The following is a 23,526-nucleotide window of genomic DNA, read 5'->3' as shown; positions in this document are numbered from 1 at the left end:
CATTCTGAGGAGGGAAGGTCAATAGCCAATGGCCGTGGTACATATTGATACCAACAACATAGGTAAACTAAGGGATGAGGACTTGCAAGCTGAGTATAGGAAGTTAGGAGATAAACTAAAAACGCAGGCCCTCAAATGTTGTAATCTCAGGAATTCTCACAGTTTCACTCGCTGGAGACAGCAGGAATAAGGGGGCAGATCAGATGAATGCATGCCTGGAGAGTTGGTGTAGCTGGGAGGGATTCAGGTTCTTAAGGCACTAGGACTAGTTCTGGGGAAGGTGAGATCTGTACAAACTGGATGGATTGCACCTAGGCAGAGCTGGGACCAATATCCTTGAGGCTTTTGCAGACTCTTTTGGGGAGTATTTAATCTAGTTTGGCAATGGGATGGAATCCCAGGAGTAGGATCAGATTCAGATCAAATTCAGATCAGGAATATGGAGATAGAACATTAGCTCGTAATGTAGAAGATGTAATGATAGACTTCGAAGTCCAGGAGAAGCAAAGTTTAAAAAGTGTCCAGCAAGGGAAAATGATAGAGTCAATCCAAGGAGTATTACAAACAAGGTAGATGAGTTAAGAGCACAGGTGGACACATGGCAGCAGGACTTCATTGCTATAACGGAAACCTGGCTAAAGGAGGGGCAAAATTGGCAGCTCAATATCCCTGGGGAAAGAGTCTTCAGACACGATAGAGTGGGAGATAAAAAAAGGAGAGGGAGTCGCACTAATGGTTAAAGAATCAATTCCAGATCTAAGAAGGGATGCTGTACAAAACGGGTCAACAAACGAGGCTTTATAGGTTGAGCTTAGAAATTTAAAAGGGGCAGTCGCAGTATTGGAAATATGCTACAGACCCCCAAATATTGAAAGGGAGATAAAAGATCAATATGGAGGAAACTTTCTGCCTGTAAGAACAGAGGGCAATAATAGTCGGGAGACTTTAACGATCCCAATATCAACTGGGATTCACCCAATATAAGGGAACAGAGGGAGAAAAATTAATGCACGTGTGTCCAGGAAAATCTCTCAACCCATTAGTGACAAACCGAACAAGAGAGATGCTACTCTTGGGAACAAAGAAGGGCAAGTGGTGAAGTAACAGCGACCCATATTGGGGAATAGAGATCATAATTCAATTAGATTCAATATTACCATGGAAAAGGACAGAGATAAAGCAGGAGTAAAAATTTTGAACGGCGGATGGCTTATTTTGTCGAAATGAGAAGGGATTTAGCTGAGGTGGACTGACTGGCAGTGCAGGTGATAAATCAGAGGAAAAACCATTGGGAAGCACGAAAACGTGAGATCCTAATGTACAAAGTAGATGTGTCCCCTCAAGAATAAGAGGTGGTACTGTCAAATTTAGACCTCCCTGGTTGTCTCGAGGAAGACAGCGGAGGATCAAACAGGAAAAAGAGCGGCGAGATGAGTATAGGAAGTGCAGGGACAAAGTAAAAAAGGAAATAAGGAAATCAAAGAGAGACCATGAAAAAAGATTAGCAAGAAATTATTAAAGAAGACACAAAGATGTTTTACCAATATATTAATGATTAAAAAGTTAGTCAAAAAAAAGTGGGACCTATCAGAGATGAAGAAGGGAACTTGTGTGTAGATGCAGAGGCTGTGGGAAGAATATTAAATGAATATTCTGGACTTCCGGTGGCGGCTATGATGCTAGTGGTCGCATATTTGGTGGCTCCTGCTCAAGGTGGATTTTTCCGGTCCTTCCCCACCCGAATGGTGTGGTATTTGAGGGCAAAAGGTGTATGAGTGCCAAGGAAAGGTAATACTCCTCTGGAAAGGCTGGTGTATGGATCAGCGGATGAGAAGTGCCATGAGAAAGAGAGAGCAGCGGGAGCGGGAACATTTTTGTCTATGCCACAGATAAAGATGGCGGAGGGCAAGGGGGCACCGCTGTATGGCCAGTGGTCAACGGAGGTGGCGGCAGGTGAGGATCAAGTATTTTAGGGACTTGTTTGTAAGGGACAAATTCCTGGGGCTCGTGGAGTTGGAGGAATTGTATGAGTTGCCCAAGGGAAATGGCTTTAGGTACCTGCAAGTGAGGGATTTCGTGAGGATAGCGGTGCCGGTCTTCCCAGGGCTGCCGCCGCTGGTGTTGCAGGCTGAAAGGGAAGGTCAAGGACAAGGAGAATCGAACCAGGCGACAAAATATCCAAATAGTGGGCCTACCAGAGGGAACTGAAGTTAGAGACCCAACCGATTACGAGGCCCAGATGCTGGGCAACCTGGTTGGAAGGGACATCTCCCCCCAAGCCAACAGGGTCCACAGGTCACTCCGATCAAAGCCCAGGGCCGGGGAGCAGCCAAGGCAATAATAGCCAAGTAGCTCAGGTATCAGGATCAGGTGAGGATCTTACGCTGGGCTCGGCAGATGAAGGCAAGCAGCTGGGAGGGACTCAAGATAAGGATATACCAGGAAAATGGGGCGGACCAGGCTAAGCGCAGGGCCGAGTTTAACCACGCAAAGATGGCCCTGTATGAGAACAATGTTCGGGATGTTAGTCCCAGCCAGGTTCTGGATCACACACTGGACCAGAGAGCATTATATTATTACCATAGCTGAGGTGGCTGAGTTCGTCCAGATGAACGGACTAGACAAATGACAAGCAAGGCAGCGGTGAGGAAGACACAGACAAAGCGATTGAAATGGCCAATTTCGCGCGGGACTGCACTGCCCCGCTATGAGTAAGGGAACCAGCTCACAGGAAGGAAGAGGCGAGGGCAGCAGAGCGCAGGGGAGAGTGAGGTGGAGACAGAGAGTAGACCAGCAGGCAGGAGGAGGGCAGAGGGGGAGGCCACCACACAATCAGGAAAAGCGAGCACCAGGAAGCATGAGAGAAGGGCGGCATGGTGTGTAGTGGTTAGCATTCATGCCTCACACGCCGAGGACCCGGGTTCGATCCCGCAGGAAGTGGGGAGACAGAAACCCCCCACCAGGATAGTCACCTGAAACATCAGGCGACTTAATGACCCAGTGAAAAGATCCAGAATTTTCGCCCCCTTAACAGTATGAAAGCTGACGTAATCTTCTTCCAAGAGACAAAACCTGAGGGAGAAGGACCGACTGCAGGTAAGGAAGGGCGGGTGGGAGAGACCTCCCATTCCTGCTGTGGGACAAGGGCTGAAGGTAGCTATTTTGATAAGCAAGAGGACGGTGTTCACGGCAACAAAGATGGGTCACGGACCCAGGGTGATGGTATGTCATGGAACAAGATGGCATCTCGGTTCGGCAGTGTGCTAGATGGGGCACCGGTAGTCCTGGTGAATGTGTACATGAGCAGAAGCAGACTGGCAGCCAAACCAAAATAGGTCAACCAAACATTTGAGGCCTTCTACCGGGGACTGTACACATCTGAGCCACCCGACAGTGACTCGGGGATTCCTCGATGGACTGGACATGCCAGTCGTGTGGGACGATCGATGGAGGGAGCGGGAAGCACCCCGAGGACTGGAAGAGGTCATGGAGAGCACCAACTCCATGCAGGCAGGTTCCCAGTGGATCTTTACAAAAAATTAGCAACGGCACTAGCCCCACACGCGTGGGAGATGTTTGCAGACTTACTAGCGAGGGGCACCCTGCCTCCAACGCTATCACAGGCCACCATATCACTGATAGTCAATAAAGACAAAGACCCAGCGGAATGCAGATCATACGGACCAACTTCGCTGCTCAATGTGGATGTGAAAATACTGGCAAAGGTTCTGCCGGGCGACTGTAGAACTGCGCACCAGAGGTGGTCGCGGAAGACCAAACACGCTTTGTTAAGGGTTCACAGCTAACTGCTGAACATGATAATGACCCCATCTGAGAGAGGTGATCATCGCCCTGGATGCAGAAAAGGCCTTTGACAGTGGAATTACCTCATTGAGATACTAGAGCGGTTCGGGCTGGGGCCAGGGTTCATCTCATGGGTGCAACCCCTGTATAACGCCCCCAAGGCGAACATACGGACCAACACTACCAGCTCTGAATACTTCCAGCTGCACAGAAGCACAAGGCTGAGATGCCCACTGTCCCCGCTCTTGTTCGCCATGGCATTGAGCTGCTGGTGATCACCCTGAGAGAGGCGAGAAGCTGGAAAGGAATTCAAAAAGGAGGCAGAGAGCACAAAGTCTCAGTCTATGCTGATGACCTGCTCCTCTACATCTCGGATCCGCAAAAAGGCATGAAAGATATCACAAAGTTCCTGGGTAAGTTTCGAGCTTTCTCAGGCTACAAACTTAACCTGGGCAAGAGCGAAGTATTCCCGGTGAACCCGAGAGAGGGAGGCACAGAGCTGGAGGGTCTACTGTTTAAAATAGCCCAAAGCCAATTCCAGTATCTGGGATCCAGATAGCCAATGATTGGACATGGATCCACAAATGAAACCTGACCATTCAGGCAGAGGAAGTAAAACGGGACCTACAGAGATGGAATGCACTCCCATTTTCCCTAGCGGGGAGGGTGCAGGCGATCAGGTTTCTCTTCCTGTTCAGATCGATACCGACTTACATCCCCAAGGCCTTTTTCAAGGAATCCAAGGATCCTCAAAATAATTCTACAAAGGAGAAGTATGGGAGGCCTTGCCCTCCTGAACCTGCAATACTAAGTGAGAAAGAGTGAGAAGATGGGTGAAAGACCCGAACAAAGAATGGGTGAGGATGGAGGAGTCCTCCTGTACAAGAACAACCCTCTGGCCCTCGCCACGGCAGCGCTCCTATCTCTGCCAACAAAACATTCAACAAGTCCAGTTGTAGCAGCAACCCTGAGAAACTGGAACCAGATGATGCAGCACTTCAGTCTGACCAAGGTACCCACCATGTTCCCCATCTGCGGCAACCACAGGTTTTCACCAGCCATGCTCGATGCCACCTTTAAGAGTGAGGACAGACTAACAACCTTAGAGGCGCTGATGAAGAGACTGGAACTACCAAATGGGAACCAACTCCAACATCTGCAGGTCAAAAACTTTCTACACAAGGAGATGACTACGTACCAAAGGAACCTGAGAAACACAATGTTAGAGGAGTTACTAGACACAGACAGACCGGGGAAGGGGGACTGCAGGGACCTGTATGGATGACTTTTAGAAAGGACATGCTCCTCATTAGACAAAACAACGGACAAATGGGAGGAAGAGCCAGGAACGGAAATAGGGTGGTGACTCTGGAGCGAAGCACTGAACAGGGCCAACTCCACCTCCTCCTGCGCAAGGCTAAGCCTCATACAGCTTAAAGTGGTCCACAGAGCACAGCTGACAACCGGAATGAACAGGTTCTTCCCAGAGGTGGAAGACAAATACGAACGATGCCAGGGAGGCCCGGCCAACCATGGCCACATATTCTGGACATGCCCCAGATTTGTCGGGTTCTGGACAGCCTTCAAGGTAATGTCCAAGGCTGTGGGGGTGAGGGTGGAGTTGTGCTCAAGAGTGGCAGTCTTCAAGGTATCGGACTAGCTAGAACTACTTATGGGGAAGAGGGCTGACATCCTTGCCTTCGCTTCCCCAATCGCACGCTGGAAAATCCTGCTCGGCTGGCGATCAGCTGCACCACCCACAGTTGCTGACTCGCTGGCAGACCTATCGGAATTTCTCCACCTGGAGAAGATTAAGTTCACCATCCGAGTGTCAGTGGGCTTCCACAAAACATGGAGGCCATTCACTAACTTGTTCCAAGACCTATTCAAAGCCAACAGCTAATAGAGTGAGGGAGGGCGACGGGGAGGGATTGCACGAGAAATGGGAGTGGGGGGGGGGGGGGGGGGGGTGGGGGGGGGGGGGGGGGGGTGGGGGGGGTGGGAGGCCAGAGGAAACAATAAAGGGGAGGCCAGAAAACTGCCGACATAGAGGCCAGGGGGCCTAACACAAGGCCACAAGAAAGAGAAAGAGAACCCTGCCAAAGGCAGGCCGGCAACAGGATAGCGAAAGGGGAGAAGGGGGGTAGGCCAAGCGACAAAGAGGGAGGTGGGGGGTAGGAGAAAGAGGGTACTGCCCACATATATACACCAGACAACTACCCACTGTAAAGGGCCAAGGAAGGGACCCTTAAATAGCGAAAGAGAGGGGTGGGGGTGAGGGGCGGGGAAAGAGAAGGGAGCGACACAGAAAAAGAACTTGTAAATTGTAACTGTCGCATCTACCTTTAAACGCGTTGTCCAGCGCAAATAAGTAAAAACTTTAATTAAATAGTTTTTAAAAGAAGATTGGCCGAGTGGTGGACAGTGTAGAGGTAGCTATAATCTCCAAAATTATGTAGATAGGTTGGTGGAGTGGGCAATAATGTGGCAGATGGAATTAAACACAGAGAAGTGGGGGGGTTTTCACAGGTCGGCGCAACATCGAGGGCCGAAGGGCCCGTACTGCGCTGTAATGTTCTATGTTCTAAGTGTGAGGTCATGCATTAAGGGAGACCAAATAGTTATAGGATATACACAATAAATGGGAGTATACGAAGAGGGGTAGATGGAGTACAAGTACACACGTCTCTAAAGGCAGCAGTTCAAGAAGACAAGATTGTAAAGAAAGCATATGGAATGCTCACCTTCACTGGCAGAGGTATAGAATATAAAAATAAGGATATAATGTTCATAGAATCATAGGTTCTATACAGTGCAGAAACAGGTCATTCGGCCCATCAAGTCTGCATCAACCCTTCAAAATGCCACCCTACCTAGACCCAATCCCACTCCCTGTAACCCCGGCCTAAAGGGCAATTTAGTATGGCCAATCCACCTCAGCAGCACATCTTTGGACTGTGGGAGGAAACCGGAGCACCCGGAGGAAACCCACACAGACACGGGGAGAATGTGCAAACTCTACACAGGTTGTCACCCCAGGTCGGAATCGAACCCAGGTCCCTGGCACTGCGAGGCAACAGTGCCATCCATTGTGCCACCGTGCCGCCCTAATGATGGAATTATATAAAACACTGGTGAAGCAACAACTGGAGTATTGTGTGCAATTCTAATCACCACATTACAGAAAGGACCTAATGTTCTGAGAGAGTGCAAAAGAGGTTTACAAGAATGTTGCAGGGCTAGAAAAGTATAGCTACAAGGAGATTGGATAGATTGGGATTATTTTCCACAGAACAATGAAAGTTGACGGGTGACTTAATTGAGGTGTTCAAAATTCTGAGGGGAAGTGATAGTGTGGACTAGATAAAATGAGATCACTTGGTGGAGAACCAGAAAACATGGATTCAAGATAAGTGGCACACAATGTAGAGGGGACATGAGGAAAAACCTTTTACACAGAGGGTAGTGGGAGTCTGGAATTCGATGCCCGAGTTGGTGATGGATGCAGAGACCCTAAACGCTTTTAAAAAGTACCTAGATCTGTATCTTAACTGCTATGGACCGGGTGCAGGAAGGTGGGATTAGCAAGGGCACCAGGCTGGCATGGACAAGATGGGCTGAATGGCCTCTTTCGGTCCTGTACCTTTTCTATGGTTCTAACCGTCCACTACCAGTCATGATCGAATGTCGATTTTTGGCATGCATGTAGTCATGTGTTGTAAAAGTAAAGTAAAGTCGCCACAGTCCCTTGCTCTGAATTACAAACCCGCTGTCAGGCCATCTTGAGTATATTTTAGCAATTACTGCTCTGGGTCACTGTCTGCACATTCTCCCCGTGTCTGGGTGGGTTTCCTCCGGGTGCTCTGGTTTCCTCCCACAGTCCAAAGATGTGCAGGTTAGGTGGATTGGCCATGATAAATTGCCCTTAGTGACCGAAAAAGGTTAGGAGGGGTTTTTGGATTACAGGGATAGGGGGGAAGTGAGGGCTTAGTGGGTCGGTCCAGACTCAATGGGCCGAATGGCCTCCTCTGCACTGTATGTTCTATGTTCTATGTAAACCGGCCCCCAGCCGGTGTTTTTAGCTTCAACGATGTTAGCACTTCATTTTTTGGTCTACTTCCCCTCCTCTCACTGCAGCTGTCCCCCCCAAAGGTCTCTTCCCTCTGTTTCTGCCCCAAGTTCCCCTTGTTGCTGGTGCATTTCGACCCCCCCCCCCCCTTTTTTTTGCCAGGCGTTCTCTCTTTTGCAGGAGATACACCGCGGCTCCTCTTCCCTCAAGATTCCCGGTGTTAGCTCCCCCACTATTGTGGTGGACCCCTCCCTGGGTTGGTTATATACCCACCTGTCGGCCGCTCTGTGTACTCCCTATCTGCTGTTCTCCTCACCCTTTCCTGTGCTCTGCTGCCCTCGCTCTTTCCTTCCTCTGTTTCATCTCCCGTCCTCAGAATCAGGCAGTGCAGTTCATGCAAAGTGTTCATCAAGTTAGTTAATTGATTTAGTTAAAAATAAAGTCTCTTCAGAAGCTGCCGTTTCTCCAGCTTGTTCTCCAGGACAAATCTGTTCGCTTCCGCAGGGGCCGTGAAGAAGTGCTCCTTGCCCTGGAATGAGACCCAGAGTTTGGCCGGGGACAGGATCCCAAATATACGCCACTCTTGTGCAGGGTTGTTTTCACCCTGTTGAACTCTGCCCGGCGCTTGGCCGGGTCAGCCCCAATGTCCTGGTAGATCCTGATCCGGTGACCTTCCCAGTTACAGTTTTTCATTTGCCTTGCCAAGCGCTGGATTCTTTCCTGATCTTGGTACCCGTATAGTTTAGCAATTATTGCCCTCGGTTGTACTCCAGCTTTGGGTTTTGGACGAAGCATCCGGTAGGCTCTGTCTATTTATGGTGGGTTGGGGAAGCTAACCCTTTCCACCAGATCGTCCAGCATTTAGGCCACATAGTCTGTGGGGTTCCTGCCTTCGATCCCCTCCAGTGGGCCCACAATCTGTAGGTTTTGACACCTTGAAACGGTTTTCCTGATTCTCAATCTTTCCTCTCAGACTCCCCCGAGTCGTGACCAAGTTTGATATTTCCTTTTCCAGGGCAACAATTCTATCGCTCTGGTCTATTGAGGCCTTCTCTACCGCCTTTATATTTTAAATATTTTTTAAATAAATTTAGAGTACCCAATTTTATTTTTTCAATTAAGGGGCAATTTAGCATGGCCAATCTACCTATCCTGCACAACTTTGGGTTGTGGGGTGAAACCAACGCAGGCACAGGGAGAATGTGCAAACTCTACACAATGACCCGGGGCCAGGATCGAACCCGAGTCTTCAGCGCTGTAGGCAGCAGTGCTAACCACTGTGCCGCCATGCTGCCCTTCTATCTCCTTGATGATGGTTTCCTGCGTTTCCAATCACCTATCGCCTTTTAATTTTGTAAACTCTGGTCTGCCACCTGATGTGCGACTACTCAGCACATCCCTATCACTGGAAGCCGAGCATTCCAGATCTTAACCCGCTGAAGAAGTTTCTCCTCATTTATTTTCTAGTTCTTTTCTCAATTATTTTAATTTTGTAAGCTCTGGTTTGCCAGGGCAAACCATGCAGTTCTCTCTACTTGTTCTGTCAAAATTTTGAGTACCTCCCTTTGTTCTTGCACTCCCTCAAAATAGTATTATGATCCTGTTAGGGACTGTTAAAATTAAAGAAAAATCCTAACACCCAGCAATAGAATCAATAGAAGTATGCCACAGATTCCATGTTTTTCCAACAAAACACAAACTTTATTGCATTGAAAAGAATTAAACAAAACAAGCAGTCTTAACTTAAAACTATACGGTCAAACTATGTATGTTATGCAACCAGTTTTATTCCTTACATCCTCCAACATTTTCCTCATCAGATATATCAATTTAAAGTTTTTATTTCTGTAGGGACCACCCATAAGTATGCCACAGCCCCTCTGGAAACTACTTTAATTCTTCTCAGTTCCAGCTATTCTCAGTGGCAAAACTTGCATTTACCATCTCTTGACCATGAATACCTCAGTTCCTTGTTCCGTTTACTTTTCCAATACTTCTAAGCTAATCTGCTGATTGCTTTCTTTTGCCACAAGACTCGACTTCATACTCCACTAGCTGCAAGTCAAATTTTACAATTTATTTTCGCTCACAAAATTCAAACCAAGATTAAGCCCTACCCACGTTTTCATGTGGTGAATGATGAAGTTAGTTTTTTTCTGTTTACAGTGCTGGCTTAATTAACTGTCGATTAACTGTTTTGGCTATCTTCTCTCAGTAAGAACCTGCAGACATGAAATCCTAGCTGCAAATAAAGCAGCAAACACCTAGATAAACTGAAACCAGAGAATCTCACTAAGCTCCACACATCGTCATAGAACATGGAACATTACAGCGCAGTACGGGCCCTTCGGCCCTCGATGTTGCGCAGACCTGTGAAACCAGCTGAAGCCTATCTGACCTACACTATTCCATTTTCATCCATATGTCTATGTGTTGGGATATCTTCAAACAGACCTGTAGATTAAGTATCGCTCATTTAAAATTTCTTCCTTGATCTGAAGAAAGAAATAGATTTCACAACTCTTCAAGATTTACCTAATACCTTTAAACTAATTGATCTTTAACTCACAAAACAAAAATATCTCCCTGGACAGCCCTTATTGTAAGGATTGTAGACATCACGGGTGGGATTCTCTGAAAATGTCCCCACAAGGCGGGAAAACTAGCGCCAACGACTCCGGAGTTAACTGTCAAATGTCCCCCAAGGTGAGGAATTCTCACCTTTCTAGGGGGCTAGGTGGACGGCGGAGGAGTTGGTGCCGCTCCAGCTCGCGCCGAAGGGTTGTCGCGAGTTCGCGCATGTGCGGACAGCCGGCGTGATCTCGCGCATGCGCGGACCGGCCTGCGTATTTCCGCGCGTGCGCGTGGTTCTCTTCTCCGCACTGGCCCACGGGCAATATGGCGGAGCCCTACAGGGGCCCAGCGCGGCGGAAAGAAGGCCCCCCACGGAACCAGCCTGCCCGCAGATCGGTAGGCCCCAATTGCGGGCCAGGCCACTGTGGAACCCCACCCCCCCCCCCCCAGGGTTGGATACCCTGCGCCCCCTCATGGACCGCCCCTGCATACTCACCTGCCAGGTCCCGCCGTGCATGAGGTGAGTGGTTCTGATGGGACTGGCCAAAAATGGACGGCCGCTCGGCCCATCTGGGCCCGGAAAATCGCCGGGGGGGCTGCTGTCAACAGCCCCAAACTGGCGTGGCAGGAATCCCGCTGCCGCCCGAAAAAAGGTGCCGGAGAATAGGGAAGCCAGCATTGGGGCGGGATTCGCGCCTCCCCTGGGTGGATTCTCCGTCCCGGCCGGCGGGGTGGGGGTGGGGGGGGGGGGGGGGGGGGGGGGGGGGTGGGGGGGTTGGGGGGGGGGGGATCCCGGCCCACATCTCCAGTTCTTTAGCTAAGTAATCCCACTGTCTGTTTTTGATCATATCTTTCTAATCTTGACCTCTGTGAACCTCTTAAGTTAACATGGTCCAGCAGAATTGTTAATAACTCAAGCTTGTTTGAATTGCATTTCCCCATGATTGCTCATCAGTTTAGCCAACCAGGTACCCTGATCTCCAAAGGCATAACTTAATTCCCAAAACTGAAAGTAGTATTCTGAAACAGATGAACCATGAACTAGACATTCACAACAATAGGAGCATATAAATTAGATGGCCTCTCCTTGTTACTTCTCCAGAAGTGCATCCCATCTACAAGATGCACTGCAGGGACGAACTAAAGTTCCTTTGGCAATACCTTCTGAACACACGGCCACTACCATCTAGAAGGACAAGAGCAGAAGACGCACGAGAACAACACAACCTAAGGTTCTCCTCCCAAGCCACTCATTATCCTGACTTGGAAATATATCGCTGTTCCCTCCCTAGCAGAACTGTGGGTGTGCCTACTCCACAGGGTCTGCAGAGGTTCAAGAAATCAGCTCACCACCATCTTAAGAGAAATCTTCAGCCAACGATAGCCACATCCCATATATTAATCTTTAAAAATGAATTGAAGGAAAGTTATTCTGTTTAAAGGTGTGGTCATGCACTCTGCCCATTTAGACCAGTCACATGCTAAACTGTTTCTGTCTGATGTGGCGATACTATTGTGATAGCCAAAGAAGCAAGAGATAAGAAATCAAACAAAAGATTGCCTGCTTGACACAGAAAACCACAAAAACTTACCATTGGTTTTGGTGTCTATAAATTCTTGAAACTGCTCCTTCCACAATCCTAGATCTTCTTCACTCTCCTGCAAATTAAAACCACAATCAAATATTACAACTCACATTACATCTAGCTTAGCCACTGATTAGAAGTGGTTGATTTTTTTTTGGAAAATATTTTTATTCAGTTTTTAACATTTTATATTTAAACAGAACAATGCAAAACAACGGAACCACCCACCTCCCCACTCCACCAACCAATACCCCAATAACACAACAAACTCCCTCCCATCCTCCAATTCCCCCAACCCCTTTGCAGCTGACGGTAACCAAGGGCGGAATTCTTCACTCTCGCAGCAGAATCGGGAAGGCCGTCGTGAACTCAGCCGAGTTTCACGACGGCCTCGGAGGCCGCTCCTCGCACCTTATTCACCACCACCAGGGGGGCTAGGAGCGGCGCTCCGTAACTCTCGGCCGCCGGGCCTTGCGCTTGAGTCAAGGTGGCGTGCCGAGAATGAAGCGACGGCGGCGCCTAAGTGGGCGTCTGCCGCGCATGCGCAGGTTGGCCGGCTCCAACCCGCGCATGTCGTGAGTCGCCCGGCCCTCCCGCGATTCTCCCACCCGTCGTGGGGAGCGGAGAATCACGCTCCAACTCTTTGGTTAGTGCAGAATAAAGTGTAGAATAAACAGACCTTATGGAACCTCTCAAAAAAACTTAACCTTCTTCAAATACAGGAACTGCATCAAGACCCAAGCCACATTGAGGCACAGGGCAAAGTAGCTGACTTCCACCCCGACATGACCTGCCTGCGAGCAATCAGTGAGGCGAAGGCTAAAACATCTGCTTCCGCTCTTGTATGAAGCTCCAGCAACACCCCAAATAGGGCCCCCCGGGGACTGGGCTTAAAATCCACGTGCAGGATCGCTGACATAATGCAGAAATGCGACCTCCAAAATTTCTCCAACTTCGAGCAGGACCAGAACACTTGTACATGATTAGGCGGACCTCTCCCACATCACTCACAATTGTCGTCCACCCTTCAAACAGCGGTTCATTCTCGACCTTGCCAGGTGTTCCCCATGCACCACCTTTAACTGAATCAACCCCAGTCTTGCACAAGAGGTTGAGGCATTCACCATCTGCAACATCTCACACCATAACCCCTCTTCCAGCACCACCCCCAGCTCCCCATCCCATTCGGCCATAACCCCCTCCAACGATGTCATATCTTCCTCTTAAAATCCTCCCATAAATCGCCGAGATAAGCCCCCCCAACCCCCTCACCGACAATACCCCCTCCAACAATGAGGAGAGCATTAACGCAATGGTGCGTTATCCGACAGAAAAACTTTGGGTATTCTGGTGCTGAATGTGTGCTGCAGTTTATCAACGGTTATCTTTCTACTCAGTTTGTACCTTGTGGACCTCGAGCCACATTGAACATGCATATTCAAAACATCACAATCCCCAACAGATGCACATAAGAAAAAGTCGACCTACATCCCCCCACAAGAACAAAGTTAACTCACATACAAAACTGAGCAACGGACCAAAAATTGATACAAAACGCACTCTATATACAGTCCAAAATGAAGATAAACTTAAACAGCACAAGCACAGTATTACCGCCCCCAACGTTCAGTATCTTCAGTCACCTGCCACTCTTTTGTCCTTAACGAAGTCCATCGCCTCGTCCGGTGATCCAAAGTAATGTTCTTGACCCTCGTAGCTGACCCCACAAACGAGATGGGGTGTAACATTCCAAACTTCACCTCCTTCTTGAAGGCGGCCAATTTTACCCTATTAAATCCCGCTCTTCTTTTGGCCAGTTCCGAACCCAGGTCCTGGTAGATGCGCAGATCGCTGTTCTCCCACTTGCAGCTCCGTGTCTGCTTGACCCACCGCAAATTCTGTTCCTTCTCCAGGAACCGGTGCATTCGCACCACCATCGCCCTCGGCGGCTCATTCAAACGCGGCTTCCTCGCAAGTGCTCCATGCGCTCTGTCCACTTCCAAGGGTCGAGCAAACTCCCCATCACCCAGCAGCTTTTCAAGCATACTTGCCACGTATGCCATGGCGTCCGATCCCTCGCTGCCCTCCAGGAGGCTGACGATCCTCAGGTTCTGTCTAAGGGACCTGTTCTCCAAATTCTCCACCTTCTCCTGCAGTCTTTTCTGGTGGTCACTCATCATCCATCTCCGCCTCCACGCGGTTAGCTGGTCCTCTTCGCTTCCTCGCCAGTCCGTGGGCTTCTAGTCTCCGTTCCACCCGATCGAATCGATGTCTTAATCGGGTCTAAACCTTCCCGCTTTTGCCTGGCGAAACTCTCCTGAATGAATTTCACCAGCTGTACCGTTGACCACTGGGCAACCAGGATCCTGCACCTCCGCCATTTTCCTCCTATGCTGTAGGTTCTGCATGCATCTTTTTTGCCTGGTTGTTTCTTCTTATTAGACCACGTCTGGCCTACGTCTCCATAAACTGGTGGGGGATTCCTCCTCTCTGTCTCTCTGTCTCACCCACCTCTGATTTTTCCGATCAAATTCCACAAATGTCGGGAGAAAAGGTCAAAAAAGTCCACCACGAGCGGGAGCTACCAAATACGCGACTTCCTACTCCATGGCTGCCGCCGGAAGTCTCCACAAGAAATTATTCAGCAACATATTATGGCATTTGAAACTCACAAACATGACTGTGGGATAGAAGGCCCAGACTCCAAGGTGCAAAAGCAGTATAGCTTACCTAAACCAACAGAATGTGAAAATATGAGGGTAATAATGAGCTTGTTATAGTTAGGAGTGTTGAGACCTGTTTCATCTATAAATAATTTCCTGATTTGGCCTGTATGAAAGCCAGACAGATCCTGGCAACTGACAATTGATTATCGAGCATTAAATAAAGCTACTCTATTAACCGCACCTATAGTCACGACTAGCCCCGAGACCATGACAAAACAAAAGCTCGATATTTCACGGTATCAGATATCAGTAATGGTCTTTTTGTTAATTCCCTTAAAGAGGGAATGTTAGTATAACTTTGCCTTTGCCTGCCGCTAGAAGGGATCAAGGCAAAGTGGGAGGAAGAGTTGGGAGAGGGTATGGAGGAGGGGATCTGGTGTGAGGTGCTCCATCTCGTGTGCGAGGTTGGGGCTGATACAGCCGAAGGTGGTGTATAGAGCACACCTTACAAGGGCGAGGATGAGCCGGCTCTTTGAGGGGGTAGAAGATATGTGTGAACATTGCGGCTGCGGGGGAGGGGGGCATATTCGGATGTTGGGCCAGCCGGGGTTGGAAACGGGGGCGGAGGCAGATGTTGTAACCTTCACCTTGTTGATCGTCCGAAGGCGGATCCTGTTACGGTGGCGATCAACCTCTGTGCCCTGGCATGGCGGGGGAACCTGCTGGAATTCCTGACGCTTGAAAAGGTAAAATTTGAACTGAGGGGAAAGATGGAGGGATTCTACAATTCATGGGCGTTATTCATTATGCACTTTTGAGAATTGGATCACATCGAACATTAGGAGAGGGTGGTTGGGAGGTTTGGGGAGAGAGGGACTGTATGTGACTATGGGTGATTCCTGATTCCTCTTTGTCATTTGTTTATGTTAACATGCGGGCTAATGTTTGAGGGTTTAGTGGGAGGATGGGATCGCTGTTATTGATATGGGGATTGACATTACATTCATTACTGATTACTGTTTATTGTTGGGTGTAAATTGGGAGAAAATGTGAAAAAGGAGAATAAAGAAACATTTAAAACAAAAAACTTTGCCTTTGCTGCCAAGGCCAACAACAACATGGACCTGCTTGCCCCAAGGGTTTCACAATTCACCTTCTATTTTTCACCAAAGACTCTCTCCAAGGATTTGAAAGTTTTCCCCAGCCCGAGTGCTTGGTTCAGTACTAGAGGACCTCCTCCTGCAAAAAGACAAGAGGGAGAACAACCTACAGCTTCTAGCCGAGTCATTAATGCTACTCATCTGCCTGGGTCTAACAGTGAACCTGAAGAAAGCTCAAATCACAAAAGCCCAATTCAGGCATTTAGGAACAACCATAACTGATGGAAAATGGGAAATATAGGGCAAACGTATAGCAACAATATTAAAGAATCCTATTCCGATCCTTTCTAGGATTAGTCGGCTACTGCCGTAATCACATTGATGGCTTCGCCACAAATGCCACACCTTTGTCGGGACTCCACAAGAAGTCGCCGCACAGCAATGTACAGAACAGGATACCCAGGCCATTGTGGACCTGAAAAAGGCTTTAGCCACAGCCCCAGCTTTACAAACCTCAGATCCATTACTTCCCTTTTCCCGAGAAATAGCAGCCACTGAGTCAACCATTTTGGCTTCTATGTTATAAAAGTCTCATGACAGGCTCTGTCCATCGCATATGCATCCCGACTCCTGACTCCCATGGAACAGGGGTTTTCAGTATGTGAACTGCGACTGTTATTAGTTTTTGGCAAGGTACAGCATTTTGCATACATTATCAGACTAAGTCCTTTAACTATTCTCAAGAAACATACACAAATCCTGTAGTTACTTGGTGGATGCATTAAAGATGGAACACTAAATCGGAACCATATAGTCAAATGGACACTAATGCTCCAAGGCCGTGACATTACAATTAAGAGAGTCAGAGTACCTACCTTCCTCGCACACAATTTCAGTTATGAAGGGGAAAAGGATAAATGTAAGGTCCCAAGGGACCGTTTGTGCCAAGACAAAAAGGGGGGAAGCCCTGGCCATCCCTCCCCTTAAAATTTTTTGTCGATGGTTCCTCCAAGGTGGAGGATGGTATTCGGAAGACAGGCTGTGCTATCATTATGGAATATTACCGAAGCACACCATTAGTAGAATTGGCACTCAAAATACCAGACAAAATGGGTGCCCAGACTGCCAAATTAGCAGTACAGTAGTAGCTTATGTGGTTAGTCGGCCAATACATTTCCCCCACCAGTGGACATACACTCAGATAGTTATGTACGTATGCAGTAGTTTAACATCATTCCTATCCCCGTGGGAGGCAAGAGGCTTTTCAATCAGCAGACGGAAAGCCTTTATCGTCTGCACCACTTTAAATTGCATTATTCAGCCAGCGCAGGGACAGGAATAGGGGATTATCAAGGTGAAAGCTCATCATAAATCATCATCCGCAGGGAACATTAGCGCAGATGTATTGACAAAACAGGCCGTCCACGAAGGAGAGCCATGGCAATCCCCAATTGGCGAACAGATCAACGATGTCACAGTTAATCAAAGATAGAGGAACTGGTAGAGGCACAGAGCGCAGATGAGGATTTCAAAACAAATCAGAGATGGAGTACTTTTGGCATTCAAAAACAAATGGAAAGCTAAAATAGAGATAAAGGACAGTCCCGTCCTTAAGGATGGAAGATATTTGGTGCTGCCCCAGGATCGGAACAAGGGAATCTAGTAATATCACGATGTCCAGGGACACCAGGGAGCAAATACAACTGTGGAAAGAATGAAAAGTTTATGTTGGTGGCCTAAAGTAAGTGGAGACGTAAAGCATTATGTAGAAAATTGTCTGGTTTGTGTCCAAAATAATCCAGACCACTATGCTAAGAAAGAAGTGCTTAGACACACCAGCCAGTAAATGAGCCTGTCATAATATCCACTCATGTATATCATGAGATGTAGACAGGCAGTGATTGACACACAGGATAACCAATGAGCACACATGACACAGAACAACCAATCATCAGACAGGACACCACCACTATAAAGCCCACTGGGCATTAAGGCTCTCTCTCTCTCACAGGACACGGCCAGGGAGATAGTCGCATTGCACAGGCCAATGAACATCATCACCATGTGATAGAGAGCGAGTCTGGTCAAGCCAGTAGGAGATTATCAGTTAAGTTAGTAGAGTGTCAACCGACAGCAGATTATGTACAGCAATCAACAGGTTCAATAAAACAGTGTTGGACCATCTCCTGTGTCGGAAGCCTGTTTCTCATTTTACTCCATCCAGTTGCAGTCGATGTTAGACCAACACAGATAACACATCAGAGTCATGGACAAATTTACAAATAGACTATGTGGGCCTCTTGCCACCATGTAAGGGGGGTTACAAATACATTTTGGTCATCATGGATACCTTCAGTAAATGGATTGAAGCATTCCCTACCAGGACAAACGCAGAAAATGTAACAGCCAATTTACTGGTACAGCAAGTGTACACTGGATGTGGACTTCCCCGTAGCATTGAATCAAATCAAGGAAATAATTTCACCACTCAGATAATGCAGAATTGTAAGGTCCCTATTTGGAATAAACAGACAGTCCACATAGCCTATCATCCACAGCAGTCCAACGGTACAGCGGAAAGAATGAATAGAACCTTGAAATGCATGATTCGGAAACTGTCCCAAGAAAATATCGTTCTGCCTTTTGTCCAAACGATAGAACTAAATACAGTATCCAGCTCAACAGGTTTTACTCCCCATGTCCTGATGACAGGAGTGAAACTCTTGTTGGGATTGGATATGTCAGAGCCAGCATTGACAGCTGTCAGCCATGAAAAGGCTGATCAACAATTGATGGATAATATCCAAGCTGCCCATATGGCCACTGCAGTTAAAATGGGACAGAAAAAGAAGAGCAACAAAGCATGGTTTGACAGGAAGGCCAGGCCTGTGGAGTACGAGATTGGGAAAAAAGTCATGCTCCAAATTCACCAACCTGGAACCCAAAATAGAGCGAACCACATTCTTTTGTAGACAAAAGAAGTTTCCCCATTTACAAAGTTTCATTAGACTCTGGTAAAACCAGGTTGCATCATGTAAACCAGTTCAAACTATTCAACCCTCAGGGCCATCACCAGCACCATGTGTTGCTGGATGCAGGTGAGGGAGATGCAGTTCCACCTCCTGTTCCTAGTAGAGAATGGGATGTCTGCAGGCGCTACCGCTATCTCTGATCAGGCAACAGGCATGCAGAAGCACTGTGGGAGGGAACGGGAGCACCCGGAGGAAACCCATGGAAACACGGGGAGAATGTGCAGACTCTGCTCAGACAGTGACCCAGGGGGGAATCAAACTTACTACCCTGGCGCTGTGAAGCCACAGTGCTAGCCATCTGTGCTACTGTGCTGCTCGATCAAGCCAAGTGTGAATTTAAGACATATGAGAATGTAACTTGTGCTCTAGAAGTTAGAGCCCTAAAAGCAGAAATCACAAGGGTCACACATTTGGGTAAAGCAGAATATTGTGTTACCACCTCACTGAAAAGACATTGGTATGGGGCCAGAATATGCCCAGTTGAGAAACACACATTTTGGATAAAACCCTAGGTTTCAGCTAGAATTAGTAAAATTGAGTTAGTATTCATAAACGGAAACAAGAGCAAGTTGATTTCATGGAGGAAATTAAATCTGAACTCAAGGATTATTCGGAGAAATATGTGACAAATATTCAACTGTTGCCAGAAATTTGAAGAAATGTTTTAAAATGACATCATCTCGATAACAGTGTCAATGCGTTTCACTACGCATATACAGTGGGCACCGTTTACAATTCACTCGCGAGCCCAACTTGGTACACTCCAGGGCCTCCGCAATTCTCCGCCTCCGATGGACCGAGTTCCCGACAGCGTGTTCACTTGCGCTTTTAAAAATCATGAAACCGGGGGCAGCATGGTGGCGCAGTGCGTTAGCCCTGCTGCCTCACGGGGCCGAGGATCAAGGTTCGATTCCAGCTCTGGGTCACTGTCTGTGTGGAGTTCACACATTCTCCCCGTGTCTGCGTGGGTCTCACCCCCACAACCCAAAAATGTGCAGGCTAGGTGGATTGGCCGCGCTAAATTGCCCCTTAATTGGAAAAAATTAATTGGGTGCTCTAAATTAAAAAGATAAATAAATTGTGAAACCGGCATGGCGGCTGCTGAGGGTGAGAGGGAGCGGGTACGGAAGGTGTCCAACATCGTTGTAGTATGCTGACAGTTGTGCTGTTAGCCAGGCTTTTGCAAGGGCTGGAGGAGTAGTGGGGGGGGGGGGGTGACCTGGAGGTGAGCTATGGGGTCGGAGTCGACGGGCACGGAGCACCATTGCCGCAGCCGGCAAAGCAGACATGCAGCTGCGCACACCGTCAACAGCTCGCTTGAACCTGGTGCCACAGGTCATATAGGTGTCCGCCAGGCTTCCCCCTTGGGTGCCCTCTGGCGCAGACGACCCATCAGCTGTATGGGCGCGCTCCAGCACAACCAGTTCAATCTTTTTGGCTGGGATAAGTGTGTGTCAGGAGGGTAATGTGCATGTGCGGCTGCAGCTTGTCAGCCTCCCAAGTGTCGATCATGCACCCGCGAATCCTGCACCGTTTTTCATTAGAAATGATTGTGTTCCATGCAGCACTAGTGCTAGCCCCTCAACGGTAGTAGAATCAGTCCAGGTGCAGCAACGGTTTTTCTGTCGTAAAAGTCCACAGATTCTCCATTGGCACCAACACTTAAGTCTCAGAAACAGAGAATCCCACCCCCTGAGTTTGAAGCTCATGGAAGAATAACAACCCCTATAGCGCGGGCCTGGCCAATTCTCTCTATCGGTTAGTATTTTGAATTAAAGTTGTGAGTCTTGAAACTTATGTAACTGTTCACAAAAGCGCATAACTAAAGTCTTATTGAGTTAGATACAGTTGCATTAAATAAAATTTGCATTGAGTATAATCCAAATTACGACTGATTTGCTGTTTCGTCAGTTGAAGCCAGTATATAAGTGTTTTCTCCATTCAATAAGGTTATCTTTCTTTTTACTTATTTTTCTCTTTTTTATATTATCAATTATAACTGTCGTATTATTGTTATAATGATTATGCAATATTCAATTAAATTGTTGTTTTGACACATCACTTGCTTTTCACAGTAACTTCATTGCAGTGTTAATGTAAGCCTACTTGTGACAATAAAGATTATTATTATTATAGTCACTCATTTCTGTTACATCCAGACAATGGCTCCGAACCTAAGTGAGACTCGGAAAGGGGTTCTCATGCCCTCGTACAGTGCTCTTCTTCAACCGTTGCCATGGATTTTTGCACGTTCATCTGTGTGGGTCTATGGGTCCTGGTATAGTAGCCCAGGATTTTTGCGGGTATAGCACCTTTCCCTAAAAATAGCAGGGGGATTGAGGATGAGCTGTTATTTTTGTGAGGCTAACATCCCAAATCATACAGCAATTTGTGACAATTCGCAAATAACAGCATCACACATGGCTGGATGATTTGCACACTAATGATGGTGAGCACCAGTGGGGGCAATTCTCTGCTCCGCGGACCAAGTGCCCGCGATGGCGTGAACGGCGTCGTGTTTCACAACGGCCCGAACAGGGCCCGGGCACGACCTATTCTGGCCCCCACAGTGGACAGCGCCGGCGGGACCCTGTCATGTCGGACCGGCCGCTCAGCCCATCCGGGCCGGAGAATCGCCGCTCGCTGTTTGAGACGATTCTCTGAGCGCCCGGTGCGATTCGCGGCGCGCTGGTTTCGGGCGGGTGGGAGAATCGCGTGCGGGGGTCAGGGTGGCGTGGCGCGATTCACGCGGCACCCTGGCAATTCTCCCACCCGGCGGGGATTGGGGTGAATACCGCCCATTATACTTGCCAGGCTGGCTAGCATCCCATACCAAAGGGGGAAGCTCCAAAAGTGGCACTTTCTCAGCACTGCACTGAAACTTCGACCTTGATTATGTGCTTATGTTTCTCTTGAAAGATTTCAATGTGTTACTTTCTGACTCAGACACTGGAGTGTTACGACTGATCCAAGGTCAGCACTGAAGAATTGTACTGACTTTAAGAAGCTGTTAACAGGGGATTCCTATAGTCCCAGCAAGCGCCACATTGCAATACTACAGAGACCATTTGATAATCTACAATATATTCATCCTTGCAACATTCAGTCCCATTCGCAGGCAGATATTCAACTGTGCCTTTAATAAATAAGTAAATTTAGAAAATTCTGGAAGTACGCAGCAAGTCAGTCTGCATCTGAAATAGAATGGCAGGTTAACAGTGGATCCTCTTCATTCCAACTAAATCGTCTGAAGGTGTCATCCATAATATCGAATAATCTTTTCTCTTTTGGACACAAACTTGGCTATGTACTTTCAGCATTTTCTCTTTCAATTTCTCTTTTTGAAGGAGTTAATTGATACATTTGTAAATGGTTTGCCTGCTAATTTGCTCCATCTTTTTCTACTACTTTATGGGTACCCAAGCAAATTTCATCTTATGCTATTTAAATATAGTTACTACCCTTTAAATTTAACACAAACACCTTAAATATTGCAACACCACAACACCGAATGTTAGTCAATAAGCCCAAATTCTAGGGTGCTGGAAGATCTTCTAAACTTTAGACTGAATTGAGGCTTTTTAATTTCCCTCCAGTTGGGCTTCTGGCTTGCCTCAGTACAAAAAAAGCTCTTATCAAAGTCACAAATGGCATCCAATTTGACTGTGACACACTTAAAGTTTTCCCTCTCAGCTCTAATAAAGTAGCATACAGAAAGAAAACTTTAACTTTGTTTCTCTTTTCATAACCAGACCTGCTGAGGTTTTCCAGCATTATCTGTTTTTCGTTCAGATTTCCAGCATCTGCAGAATTGTGCTTTTACTTTCCCTCCTAGTCCTTCTCGACTTGCCTGAAGCCTTTTACACATTTGCCTATTCCATCCTCCTCCAACTTATTTCCCTGTCGCCCAGCTGAGTGGGACTGCTCTCACCTGTTTCCATTCTTGTTTACCTAATCGTAGCCTGTGAATCACTTGAAATGGTTTCTCTTCCTGCATCTTTCTCTGGTGTTCCTCAAAGATCTACCCTTGGACCTCACCAATTTATCAGCTACCTCTCAGCGACATCATCCAAAGGCATAGCATTAGTTTTCACAGAAACACTGACAACAGCTAGCTAGCTCTATCTCAAACCTTTCTTGATTCCAACATTTTTTGCAAAATTTTCAGACTGCTTGTCTGACATCCAGCACTTGATGAGCATAAATTTCCTTCAATTAAATTTTAGGAAGACTGAAGTCATCGTTCTCGGTCTCTGCCATCATACTTCTTATTGCCAACTTTGCTGCTCATCCCTTTTCCGAGCGATTAAACCAGTCTGTTCACAATCTTGGTGTTACATTTAATCCCCAGTTGAACTTCTGAATTCATATTTGTGTCATCAGTAAGACTGCCTATTTCCACCTGTTTAACATCAGACCACTTCACCTATCTCAACACATTTATTGCTGAAACCCTCATTCATGCCTTTGTTACCTTTAGACTCAACTATTCTGACACACTCCTGGCTGGTCTTCCACGTTCTACCCTAAATAATCTGAGGTCATTTGAAACTCTACTGCCTGCATCTTAACAAGTCCTGCTCTCCTATCATCCCTGGGCTCACAGACCTACATTAGGTCCCAGTCAAGCAACGTCTTGATTTTAAAATTCTCATCCTTGCTTTCTAATTCCTCTTGCATAGCTTTGCAATTTCT

The 23,526-nt window shown here is 47.5% G+C and overlaps 1 protein-coding gene across 9 annotated transcripts in view; it reads right to left on the bottom strand.

Moving 5' to 3' along the window:
* LOC119956134 (neutral alpha-glucosidase C-like) overlaps positions 1–23,526 on the bottom strand; it is a 232,267-nt gene that overhangs the window by 118,429 nt on the left and 90,312 nt on the right. For all 9 annotated transcript variants that reach the window (XR_005458597.1, XM_038783039.1, XM_038783063.1 and 6 more), the window contains one exon: positions 12,040–12,106. Coding sequence is in view for 8 of the 9 variants with exons in the window: in XM_038783039.1 (XP_038638967.1) it covers positions 12,040–12,106 (67 nt within the window). In the remaining variant the exon portion in view is untranslated. The remainder of the gene's footprint in view (positions 1–12,039; positions 12,107–23,526) is intronic.

Source organism: Scyliorhinus canicula, chromosome 2 (assembly GCF_902713615.1).
Source record: "Scyliorhinus canicula chromosome 2, sScyCan1.1, whole genome shotgun sequence".
Lineage (NCBI taxonomy): Eukaryota > Metazoa > Chordata > Chondrichthyes > Carcharhiniformes > Scyliorhinidae > Scyliorhinus > Scyliorhinus canicula.
This window is presented reverse-complemented; position numbering and strand designations above follow the sequence as displayed.